Consider the following 13,525-nt stretch of genomic DNA (forward strand, 5'->3'; position numbering starts at 1 on the left):
ATGATGAAATCATTCTAATGTCCCTTAAAAATATTCCTCAAAACAAACTCCAGCCCACAGGAGGCATAAGCACAAAGAGCGAACCGATTCATCCACAACTGTCCCGAAGCAGTGTTATTCCACAAAACAAGCTCCAGCCGCTAGGAGGAACCAGCACAAAAAGAAACAAAACAGGCATCCCGGATTCTCGGATGATCAAGTGTGTATTGAGGGAGTCAAATTCACTCGGAGGCTGCATTAAAAAAAAAAAATACACCATGACTTACTCAGTCCGTCAACTTTATAAAAGACATCATTTATGTGAGTATGTAGATATTTTGCGGTCATCCATAGTGTCCATTCTCAATCTGGCCGGGAATTTCAGTGTAAAAACGATCTTCTGTCAATGCAAAAGTTTCTTGTAGGTAGTGTCATTCCACAAAACAAACTCCAGCCACTAGGCGGAGCCAACGCAAAAAGAAACAAAAAATGGCGCCCAGCTTCCTCAGACAATTGAGTGTATGTTCAGCGAGTCAAACCACTAATCAAATGGCTTACTCACTCCAATGTATTTATGAAGGAGAGTGCCTGTTTTGGAAATGTAAATACTTTGCGACCATCCTTTGTTTCTATTCTCAGTTTGGCCAGAAACATCAATGCAAAAGCGATCTTCCGTTGATGTAAAAGTTTCTTACATTCCTTGAACCGATTGCGTTTCTCTGGTCGAATTCGCAATGTCCAGGAACAAGAAAATATTGTGAATCTTCCAAGAAAGCTTTCCTTTGCTCCTCACCTGGCGTAACGTGAGATCTTTATCGAATTTGGCCAGGATTGATTGGGGCCTGTTTCCCTCAACAGATCCACGAGCCGGGACTCTGTGAGCTCACTTGATTTCCAGTTTATGGCCTGTTATGTCGAGCAGACTCGGGAAGAGCTCGTCCAGGATTTTCACCATATCTCTGCCCTCTTCATGCTCAGGAATTCCAACAATCCGTATAATGTTCCTTCGGCTCATATTTTCAAGATATTCCGGTTTTTCCAAAATGTGTTCCAAGTCTGTTTCTGATTATCGAATAATTCCCTTTCCGATGACTCCAGATAATCGATTAACATCTGCCACTCTTGTGACCAACTCAGAGAATTTTGTTTCCATCGCCGTAATCGATCGACGTATTACAGCGGGATCCTCCAAGTCAGCAACAACCTTCGTCAGCATCACCGAGATGTTGGACAGTTGACGCTGAATTTCTTCTCCCGGCGTGCCTTCCAAATCGAGTCCCCAGGTTGTGCTAAGTGATTCCAGCCAGGTCTCCTAAGCAACCAAATTGGCCCGGTTGCTAGGGAGGGTAGAGTCACATGGGATAACCTCCTCATGGTCATGATTAAGTGGTTCTTGCTCTCAATGGGGCGCATGGTAAGTTGTGCGTGGATCGCGGAGAGTAGCATGAGCCTCCACAAGCGGAGTATCCACAGTGTCATGCACAACGAGCCACATGATAAGATACACGGATTGACTGTCTCAGAAGTGGAGGCAACTGAGACTTGCCCTCCACCACCCGGATTGAGGTGAGTAACCGCGCCACCACAAGGACCTACAAAGTAGTGGAAACTGGGCAATCCAAAATTGGGGAGAAAAGGGGATATAAAAAAAAAAATAAATAAATAAATAAAATAAAATAAAAACACCAGCTTAATATTGTGTAGGTCCTCCTCGTGCCGCCAATACAGCACAAACCTGCATCTCAGAATAGCAGAATATTCCACAGAACTTCCGCTCACACTGGATGTTTTTTGGCACCATTCTGAGTAAATTCTAGAGACTGTTGTGCGTGAAAATCCCAGGAGATCAGCAATTACAGAAATACTCAAACCAGCCCATCTGGCACCAACAATCATCCCACGGTCCAAATCACTGAGATAAATTTCCTGGTGTAACTCGGGCAGTTGTTGTTGCCATCCTGTACCTGTGCCGCAGGTGTGATATTCAGATGTACCAAACCTGTGCAGGTGTTGTTGCACGTGGTCTGCCACTGTGAGGACAATCAGCTGTCCTTTCTGTCTCCCTGTAGCACTGTCTTAGGCATCTCACAGTACGGACATTGCAATTTATTGCCGTCCACATCTGCAGTACTCATGCCTCCATGCAGCATGCCTAAGGCACGTTCACACAGATGAGCAGGGACCATGGTCATCTTTCTTTTGGTGTTTTTCAGAGTCAGTAGAAAGGTCTCTTTAGTGTCCTAAGTTTTTATGACTGTGACCTTAATTGCCTACCGTCTGTAAGCTGTTAGTGTCTTAATGACCATTCTTGGAGAATTTGCTACAATTCTTCTATCTATCTATGCTGTATAAATTGCTTCTGTCTCTTCATGTAATCTCAGACTGACTCAATGTTCAGTGGGGGGCTGTGGGAGCCATGCAATATGTTGCAGGGCTCCCTGTTCTTCTATTCTATTCTATTCTTTTTGCAAAAGGAATGTTTGGAAGTCTACAGTTTAGATTTTCTATTGACACACTAAAGCTGAAGATATAAATAACCATCTTAAGACAAATGTTTTTGTGAAACATTTGATGTGCCTTAAACTTTTGCACAGTACTGTATATATATACACACACACACACACACACACACACACAAATATATTGCTGACCTCTGGTGATTGAACACTGAATTGCAACATCTGCCTAAATGTCTTCACAACCCATAACACACAAGAATAAAATTAGTTCATATTACCCATGTATCCTATCTAATTTGCAGAAAAAAGGGGGTTGCACCATAGAGTCAAGAGCTCAACGTCTGCGTGAAGGAGCTTCAATATACTGTCAATATAAGTGATGCTTCATTTTGGCCATAGCTCAGCAGGACAGCAATGAAATAAGGGCTTATGAACCTGCTAAAAAGACAATTGTATTACACAATAAAACAGAATTTTAAAAGTTTTATTCAATATCTGTCCCACTCCGTTTCTAATATTAAGAGATTGTTTAGCACAAAAATAACCTGGTTTACACACATGCACGCACGCACGCACACACACATATATATATATATATATAAACAAATTGACAAGTAAATTGACAATGCTAGATTGATGATTGACGATTAAAAGAAAAAAACATGCATATATTTACTGTCATATCAAAGACAAAACAAGCCAACACTCTGTTTACTTCTTATAACATTTGGCAACATAATCAAAAGATTAATTAACATCTGAACAATCTTTATTTTCCAATTAAGTATTTTTTAAAATCTTTTCTAACCCACCATTGCTTTCCAAGGCCAAAAAAACAAACAAAACAAAACTGTGGCATACCACAGCCATCCATAGCCACACTAAACAGTATGTGAATTTTTTCACCTAAGCATGCCTACATACATGCCAGGCTGAATGTTGTCAGTTTCGTAAAGATGGCATAAAAAACGCCATTAGTATATAACATTAAGGGGTGAATAAATCTCAACTACGAGGTCAGTTACTAATATTTACACCAATCAGCCACAACATAAAAACCACCTGCCTAATATTGTGTAGGTTCTCCTCATGCCGCCAAAACATCGCCAACCCGCCTCTCAGAATAGCATTCTGAGGTGATATTCTTCTCACCACAATAGTACAGAGCAGTTATCTGAGTTACTGTAGAATTTGTCAGTTCTAACCAGTCTGGCCATTCTCTGTTGACCTCTCTCATCAACAAGGCATTTCCGTCCACAGAACTGCCACTCACTGGATGTTTTTGGCACCATTTTGAGTAAATGCTGATCGGTGTGTGTGTATATATATATATCTTTGGAAAGAAAAATAATGTTTTTATTCTGCAGTTCATCGCTGTGCAGTGTTAAATAATTGTTTGGCTGGGCATCATTTTAAAGTGCTTCTGATTTTCCATTAAGATGAACTGTGTACAATCACAATAACACTTCAGTGACTCAATAGTCGTTCCATAACTGTCTTAAATATCATTCAGTCTACCTGTCAAAAATGCCTAGAAGTACCATCAGTTTCTGGTTTAGTTCCGGAAGCACATTTTGGGCAGACACACTTAATATGAACATGAATAACCCTTCTAATAACTTGTGTCTTACCAAACTAATCACTTACTAGTCTTTATCAATGGAGATTGCCAATGCATGTAAACATAACAGGGAGGTAATATTGTAAACATTCAGTCGAGGGGCACAACCTGCATTTCCTTAATATTAGGGTGGTTTCCAAAACAAAGATTTATTATTGTTAGCTGTGATTCTTTATTAACAATCATCAACTTCATCAATGTCCAAGAATCAGCCCATGGTTAAAACTTGGGACATTTAATTCAGGTTAGTCATGCCATTCAAATTTTGTGAAGTGTTTTGTCAAACCACCACTATATCCTGATGTAAACACACTGTTCCTAACACTCTCTGCCATTCTCTTTGTCTCTTCTCTAATTCTTTATTACTCTATTCTGATAACTCTCTTTCCTAGACCAATGGATGATACTGAAAAAATGTGGATGTATTAATGTGTGTATACGAGTATATTACAAGTGTTTGTATGTTGATATGTGTGTGTGTGTGTGTATGACTGTATGGAATAAAGGCACTATAAAACTCTGAAGCTACGGTATATGTGCCCCAGCTTTCAGGAAGGTACAAATCTAAAAAAAGATATTCTATTTGGACGTCATGTTTTTAGTAAACCTGTGAAATATTTAGAAAAATCCTTACAAAAAATTGCTTCTTAAAAAGAAAATCTTGTTCTATAAGTATTTCAGGTTATTCAATACAGTTTTGGCAGGTAAATAAACCTTAAGTAACATATTTTGCTGGACCTTGTCCATTGAGAATACAGCAGGAAGGCTTAGTTCTCGGTAAGATGATGGCCTGATTACATAGTTCATCTTGCCAGCATTATTTAACAACTATAACAGAGCAGCAAATCAAATCCAGTTGTTAGATGCTCCATTCTACATATACAGACCCGCTAGGCCATTAAAATGCTTAGAATATTACTAAATAAAAGGTGTATATGCATCACAGTGCTCAACGAAATTTGGCAGAGGTTGAAGGGATGAGTAGTTTCTCTCTTAAGAGTCTCACAGAGCTCCAGCCAATCAGGAGCCACGAGTCACGACTCATGGCAGTCCAGCTTGCTGTACTTAACCCGGATAGTCGTCAATGTTTGCCACAAGAATGGCAGCTGGAAGTTTCGAGGCACAATGCCCCGGACGTTACTCTCGAAGTACCGGAATAGCCCAAACCACCAGACATGAGATAACAGGTTGCTAGCGGAATTCTCCTTTAAAGCCTATAGAGCAGCAAATGAGAATAAGTTAGAAGAGAAGACAATAGTGTGGATACATGCTGAAATCTAATTTGCTTTAAATGCACAGTATGTAAACACCACCTTTATATAAAAGTTTATAGTGACCCCATTTCTTTTTTTAGCAACAGAAAAATTCAGGTGTAAGAAATTATTACGAAAAATAAATCAGTCATTAAGTTCAGTCATGAAACTCTATAGGGCACAAGTTGATAGGTCCTTTTACATGTCATCTGTTAGCCAATCAATCTGCATACTCTCTCTTTTTCTAACATTAAAATGCCTCAGTTGTTTGCAGGTAAGTGGTTTTCACTGCAGCACGCAGAAACCCTCCTCCACCCCAGCATCACCTGTCTAGATCCGCTTCGAGGGGATTGTTTGTATGTGTACTTGTGCAGCAGCTGCCTGTCTTACATGCTCAACACAGCATGCCAGTGTATTCCTGGCAGTAGTAAATCTTCTAACTTGCTCTGCTGTAGCAGCAGCAGCGTAAGCAGATCTAGCCCACCAAGACCAAACTTTCCAACTTGTCATATTCATTAGAACCCCTTAAATTTAGAGTTGAGTGTTCACAGATTGTTTGAGTTGTCATGTCTCAAATAATGTAAATAAGTAAATTTTAAAAAAAAATGTAAACTAAATATATATATATATATTGTTTTACATTTGTCTAGGATTATTGTATTTATTTGTTTTACTTAATTATATTCCAGTGGCTGTAAACTGTATATTTCATCCTATATGGGGTGGGTTGGGGGGTGATGGATTGGGTACAAATATGCGTTTGACATGTTTTTATTCTTGTTGGAGAGTTGCAAGGGTGGTGTAACTCTCTATATCAGTGGTTCCAAACCCTGTTCCTGAAAGCCCTCCAACACTACAGATTTTGGATATCTCCCTAATCAAACACACCTGATTCAATCATTAGCTCGTTAGAAGAGACTCCACAACCTCATTTGGATGTGTCAGATAAGGGGTATATACAAAATGTGCAATGTTTGGGGGCCTCCAGGAATAGGGTTGGGAACCACTGCTCTATATTAATATAAATCTTGAAAACAAAATATAAACTGAAACATTATTTGAAAAAACAACAACACTTTCGTTAAGAAAGGTTTGCACACTAGGTCACCCAGTCTCAAATTCCAAATTCACCTGCTGATTGGCCATTGTATGGTACCACCAGAAGAGGCGTGTAGTTATGAAGTAGGCCACCACAACATCAATGGTGTAGTGGTCATGAGCCAACAATATGCATAAGATACCAACTGCACTCAAGAACCAGCAGAACCAGTGATAACACCAGAACCTCCGTGGAGAATCTGTTACCACAATACAAAGAAAACATTAATGCTGTATTATGGTTTTAAAGTGGAGACAGACAAACTGGCTTTTAGGTACACAAGATGGCACAGCTGATAAATGTGTCTCCCAGCATATTACATTAAGAGCCTAAAACTACAGTTGAAGTCAGAAGTTTACATATACCTTAGCCAAATACATTTAAACTCAGTTTTTCCCAGTTCCTGACATTTAATCATAGAAAACATTCCCTCTCTTAGATCAGTTAGGATCACTACTTTATTTTAAGAATGTGAAATATCAGAATAATAGTAGAGAAAATTATTTATTTCAGCTTTTATTTTTTTCATAACATTCCCAGTGGGTCATAGTTCCCAGTTTACATACAATTTGTTAGTATTTGGTAGCATTGCCTATAAATTGTTTAACTTGGGTCAAACATTTTGGGTAGCCTTCCATAAGCTTCTTACAATAAGTTGCTGGAATTTTGGCCCATTCCTCCAGACAGAACTGGTGTAAATGAGGCAGGTTTGTAGGCCTTCTTGTTCGCACATGCTTTTTCAGTTCTGCTCACAAAGTTTCTATCAGATTGAGGTCAGGGCTTTGTGATGGCCACTCCAATACCTTGACTTTGATGTCCTTAAGCCATTTTGCCACAAATTTGGGGGTATGCTTGGGGTCATTGTCCATTTGGAAGACCCATTTGTGACCAAGCTTTAACTTCATGGCTGAACTTCAATATATCCACATCATTTTCCTTCCTCATGATGCCATCTATTTGTGAAGTGCACCAGTCCCACCTGCAGCAAAGCACCCCCACAACATGATGCTGCCACCCCCATGCTTCACGGTTGGGATGGTGTTCTTCGGCTTGCAAGCCTCACCCTTTTTCCTCCAAACATAATGATGGTCATTATTGTCAAAAAGTTAAATTTTCGTTTCATCAGACCAGAAGAAATTTCTCCAAAAAGTAAGATCTTTGTCCCCATGTGCACTTGCAAACTGTAGTCTGGCTTTTTTATAGCGGTTTTGGAGCACTGGCTTTTTCCTGGCCGAGCAGCCTTTCAGGTTATGTCGATATAGGACTGTGGATATAGATACTTGTCTATCTGTTTCCTCCAGCATCTTCACAAGGTCCTTTGCTGTTGTTCTGGGGATTGATTTGCACTTTTCGCACCAAACTACATTCATCTCTAAGAGACAGAATGCATCTCCTTCCTGAGCAGTATGATGGCTGCGTGGTCCTATGGTGTTTATACTTGCATATTATTTTTTGTATAGATGAACATGGTACCTTCAGGCATTTGGAAATTGCTCCCAAGGATGAACCAGACCTGTGGAGGTCCACAATTTTGTTTCTGAGGTCTTCGCTGATTTCTTTTGATTTTCCCATAATGTCAAGCAAAGAGGCACTGAGTTTGAACGTAGGCCTTAAAATAAATCCATAGGTACACCTCCAATTCAGTACACCTCCTATCAGAAGCTAATTGGCTAATTGTCTAAAGGCTTGACATCATTTTCTGGAATTTTCCAAGCTGCTAAAAAGGCACAGTTAACTTAAGTGTATGTAAACTTCTGACCCACTGGAATTGTGATATAGTCAATTAAAAGTGAAAGAATCTGTCTGTAAACAATTGTTGGAAAAATTACTCATGTCATGCACAAAGTAGATGTCCTAAATCACTTGCCAAAACTATAGTTTGCTAATATTACATCTGTGGAGTTTAAAATTTTTTTTTTATAATGACTTCAACCTAAGTGTATGTAAACATCTGACTTCAACTGTAGCATCTGAAAGCAGGGCTATTCAAATCCAGTCCTATAGAGTCTCCATCCACAGTTTAGCTCCAAGCCTAATCAAATGCACCTGAAAAAGCTAATCAAGGTAGTTGTGTAGATTGAAAATTACAGGCAGTTGTGTAAGGGGGTTGGAATTTTAGACTGGATTTCAATAGCCCTGTCCTAAAGTATGTTTTGATATGTACATCAACAGCAGGCACATGTTTGTGTTTATGAATATGCGTATGTTTACTCACACTCTTTAATAAATAGATATGTTAGGGTCAGCATTACTGTGTGTCCACTGTATAGGTAATCTCCACACAAAGAGTGGGAGCCGGTGATTGACAAGCCACCACCTGCCATCATTTTCATTACCCGCCGCGACTGGGCCTCCCAGTCACCAAAAAGCTGGAACACAGACAAACACAAAAGTATAAGCATTTACTTACATGAATAGATAGGTAAACAATCAGTGCTATATTTTCTCTACTCCATTTTTTTTTTCATTCAAACATTTTAACTCACAGGAATAGTTCATCCAAAAATAAAAATTCTGTCATCATTTACTCTTAATTTTTCCAAACCTTCCTTTACAAAAAATCTTCTGTGGAACACAAAAAGAGAAATTTTGAAGAATGTTCATGATGCTCTTTTTCCACACAATGAAAAAAGACCAAGGGCTCCAAAAAGGCAAAAGATCACCATAGAAGTAGTCCATAGGACCCCTATTTTATTCCAATATATAAAACTATGAAAGCTTTGTGCAAGGAAGAGACCAACATTTAAAACAAATAAACATGATATTGCATATATTTTTTGCATAATTTATACTTTTTTCAGGTATTTACATTATTTTTTAGAACACATGCTAAAATACGTTATTGTTTAAAAAAAATAAAATAAAGAGTACCTGTAAATGAGCGCATATTAATGAGAGAGGACTCAAATGGGTTTTTTAACCTCATCCGTGCAATTCATGATTAAAATTAAATGTTTTTTTTTTTTTAACAACAGACTGTAATGAACAAAAAAGGATATTAAAAGAGACATTATTCAATGATAAATGGATTGCATGGATCTTGTCTTTGGACACATTACACAGAATGAGTAAAACCAAACTTTTACTCTCAACATGCTGTGAAAGATATCGCTGCTAAACTTCTTCACCAATACTACTCAATCACTGGTGAGTGAAATCTGAACATTTACCAACCAGTGGCTAATCACAGACATTTCAGTCGCAAAGTGGGAAATTTGGTCTCATAAGAGAGTTGTGCACAGAGTAAAAGATCAATCTTGGGATTTAATAATCGACATTGATATTTTTCACATGAAGATAGTGATGCATAGCAAAATCTATATTTTTACCCAACCCTACTCTTGGTCCTGGTTTACAAATTCTGTCACCCTGAATAAGTCTAATTTGAGACATTTTGTTTTAACAACAGAGATCATGAGCTACGAGTGTTGTTATCCCACAATAGTCACCTTAGGAGAGCACTTGAAATGCATGCCTGGCACAGGTAACGTCGTAACATACATGGTCACACATCTGTATAGGTACAGAGTGCCAACGATGAAAAAGAACCGCCGGCCAATTATGGACCTGCAAACAGAGAGAGATGAGGGTCAGAGCCAGAAAAACAGATTGCTGATAAAAGCAATCTGGACTGTTTGGTAATCTGGAAAGTAGTTTAAGTTGTGATACAGTTTTCTAGGAGATGAGATCATTAAATAAATTAAACAAGGTTTAATTTTAGGGGGCCTGAGTAGCTCAGTGGTAAAAGACGCTGGAGTTCGCGAATCCCAGGGCATGCTGAGTGACTCCAGCCAGGCCTCCTAAGCAACCAAATTGGCCCGGTTGCTAGGGAGGGTAGAGTCACATGGGGTAACCTCCTCATGGTCGCTATAATGTGGTTCGTTCTCGGTGGGGCGCGTGGTGAGTTGGGCGGGATGCCGCAGTGGATGGCGTGAAGCCTCCACATGCGCTATGTCTCCGTGGCAATGCACTCAAGAAGCCACGTGATAAGATGTACGGGTTGATGGTTTCAGACGCGGAGGCAACTGGGATTCATCCTCCGCCACCCGGACTGAGGCGAATCACTACGCGACCACGAGGACTTAAAAAAGCGCACTGGGAATTGGGCATTCCAAATTGGGTAAAAAAAATCTTTTTTTTAAAACAAGGTTTAATTTTAAACTGCCAAGCTGAAATTTCTGGAAACACACATCCCATTCATTGTTTCTACAGGGGAATTGATTATTTATGATAACTTATACATTTTTAAGACAGACCTAACTTGAGCCCAGTGGTTGTTAATTGGTGGTACATGCTTCTGTTGCAGCTAACCGGTTTGAGCTGTTTCAACTTCATTAAAAAAACAAAACAAAAGCGAATTCCTGGTAAACAACTACACCAACTATGATCCAACAGAAAAAGATTCACCAATCAGAGAGTCGTAGCCAACAAAGTTCAACAACGAGCCAAGCAGCGACTGCCCACTCGCTTGACGCACTGTAAATGTCGAGTCGATTTCCCTACATACTCAAACTACTTATTTATTTTATATTATATATTATATTAGGCCTGGATGATAAAAATATATAAATTGTTATTGAGAAAAAAATACTCCATATCCATGATTAACTTTTGAGCAATTTTCAATATTTAGCCTATGTTCAACATAGATGATTGTATCAGGTGCATGACACTAAAAAATGCAAGCAGTTCAGCAAAGTTAAACACAAAACTAAATCACTGAATCAGTCATTAAATGAGCCGTTTAGGAAGCATTTGCTGGCAAGAAGCTACATAGCCCTGCTGTCATATAAACCAGTAGTGAGGCTAGGTAGCCGGTAGCCAGCACCTAGCTACCCGGCTAATATGATATTATTGTGTACCGAAAAGACAGCACTGACAATGCAGTACAGCTATCGACTGAACACAACAGCAACTCTTTCTTTTTTTGTAAATGTTTGCTAATTTTTTGACACAGACAAGGAAGAATTTCTTCTTCTTGTGATGTTTATTGGCAGTTGGCAATCCAGCTCATAGTGAATTGCCGGCACCTACTGAGCTGGAGGTTGGAGCATCACAACCAAATCTTTCTGTGGAGTTAAACGTCTGCTGAAGACAAAGATAATGCAGAAATTCCATCGAAAAGAGGTCACACACCTTTAGGATTAAAACCTATACAGAGTATACTTCAAATTAAAAGGTACTTTACCCTTTGGAGTTTACTTGCAAACAAACAAGTTTTTGAGGTTTAACAAACATGTGGAATGCATTTCCTTCCCCGTTAATGGTACGAAATGTATATTGTGATAAATATCAATATCGAATAATATGATAAATATTGTGATAATATTTTTGCCTTTAAGACAGTAAGTAGACAGTCTTGTACCTTTATATTTTTTGTCTGATTCTCAAAACGTTTTTGCTTCAAATCAAAGTTTGTAATGTTGTGATGTTGGGAGCTGGTTGGTTTGGTTCATTCCTTAGAAATCCTATGCAGGATTTTATGAACTCCCTATGGAAAACAATGAATGGGAAAAATACTCACGGAACTAGGACGGCTGAAAAAGTGGGTGGGCACTGTTTTGTTCTATTCTGGTCTTTTCAACAGTGTTGGTTGGGAAACAATGTGTAAAGAACAAACCTGTGTTTGAGCAGACACCACTGTGCAAACCACAGTCCCACAAGCAGCATCCCATTGATCTCACAGATGGAAAACGCCCATTGCACACGATCAAACAGATCAAAGAACTTATCTGGCAGGGGTGGGGACTCTTCTTTGGGGGGGACGCGCTCATGCACCACTGAGATCACAACTGTTGTTGTGACAAAGCAGCACAGAGCGTACAGGAAGGCCACACCTGTTTTGAACCACTCTGTGGGAAATGGTGTGCGCTCCTGCTCAGAGGGCAACGGAATCAAGATGCGAACTGGCTCCGAGTGGTATCCATTCTTATTACCACCATTAAGGATCTTCCCGTTGCTAACACTGCCATTGGCAAGCATGATGCCGGCGTGTCCATTTGTGTGATGACTGTTTTCATGGTTGTTGCTCTTATGGGACTTCATATGGCTGGTGAAGCGCAAAGTCTCTATTCGATCCAACAGTTGCCGACCACCGTCCCCAGTGACCAATGACAAGGGCGGGGCTTTGAAGTCCTCCTCAGAGAGATGCAAGAGGGCAGGGCCATCCATGTTACCCAACGCATCTGAATACTCTTGCATGCCCTCCTCAGTCAGCCAATCAGAGACATCAGTCGTCGTCCAGAGCCTCACCTCCATGTCTGGGTGAAAGAGAGTGGGAGGGCGGTTTCAGGGGTAGGGACAGAAGTGGACACGGTTGAGCCCACACTCAGCAGTTTGATGCCCTGAGAGCAGTCATACTGTCTCTGGGACATTGGAAGAGAGAAGCTGGGAGGTTTTCTCTCTTTACCCCTCCCCTCCACTTTTTTGTACTGAGAAATGACAATGAGCCACAACCACAAAAAGTTGTCAGACTGTCACATTGAATCCTGAGGTGTCGATCCTTTGTCAGCGCATATCAGCGTATGGCCCTGAAAAAGAAAAGAAGGTCCAAGTTAGCTTACAGAAAGCAATCAGTAACATATATAGACAGACAAACTGCCTACAGCAAATTTAGGGTTTCCAATTCACCTGACCTGCAAGGGGAGAACATGCAAACTCCACATCCTCTAACCCAGCACCTTCTTGCAGTAAAGCAACTGTGCTAACCACGGGACAGCCGTGCCACCAGCCCACAACAACAAATTATAAATATTATTTTCATCAATGTATTTTAAGCAGGGACTAAAAACAAAATGTTTTTCATTTCAGTTCATTCTGAGCAAAAACTGTATTTTTGAGTTCCGGTTCAGAAGTTCCGCAGCCTCCTTTCCAAAAGGTTACTGGTTAGAACAAAATAAAAGAATGGTTTATAATGTTCTTTTTAAAATGACAGTACTCCATGCTAAGGGGTGGGTGAAATACCAATTGTAGTGTTGCCAGATCTCGCAAGAGAAACAAGCAACATGGTCTGGAAAAACAAGTCCAAAATAAGCCACCACCAAAATAAGTGAAAAAAAAAAAGCAATTCATTTTTTTCCTGTGTGGTGGATTTATCTGCATAGAAATCATAACA

The 13,525-nt window shown here is 39.7% G+C and overlaps 1 protein-coding gene across 3 annotated transcripts in view; it reads right to left on the reverse strand.

Annotated features, from left to right (window-relative positions):
• Window positions 1-2,906: 2,906 nt before the first annotated feature.
• LOC127455598 (phosphatidylcholine:ceramide cholinephosphotransferase 1-like) overlaps window positions 2,907-13,525 on the reverse strand; it is a 38,507-nt gene continuing 27,888 nt past the window's right edge. For all 3 annotated transcript variants that reach the window (XM_051723630.1, XM_051723631.1, XM_051723633.1), the window contains 5 exons: window positions 12,032-12,941; window positions 9,861-9,978; window positions 8,627-8,780; window positions 6,444-6,610; window positions 2,907-5,273 (listed from right to left, as the gene is read on the reverse strand). In XM_051723630.1, the coding sequence (XP_051579590.1) occupies window positions 5,094-5,273; window positions 6,444-6,610; window positions 8,627-8,780; window positions 9,861-9,978; window positions 12,032-12,669 (1,257 nt within the window). In that variant the 5' untranslated portion in view covers window positions 12,670-12,941 and the 3' untranslated portion in view covers window positions 2,907-5,093. The remainder of the gene's footprint in view (window positions 5,274-6,443; window positions 6,611-8,626; window positions 8,781-9,860; window positions 9,979-12,031; window positions 12,942-13,525) is intronic.

Source organism: Myxocyprinus asiaticus, chromosome 17 (genome assembly GCF_019703515.2).
Source record: "Myxocyprinus asiaticus isolate MX2 ecotype Aquarium Trade chromosome 17, UBuf_Myxa_2, whole genome shotgun sequence".
NCBI lineage: Eukaryota > Metazoa > Chordata > Actinopteri > Cypriniformes > Catostomidae > Myxocyprinus > Myxocyprinus asiaticus.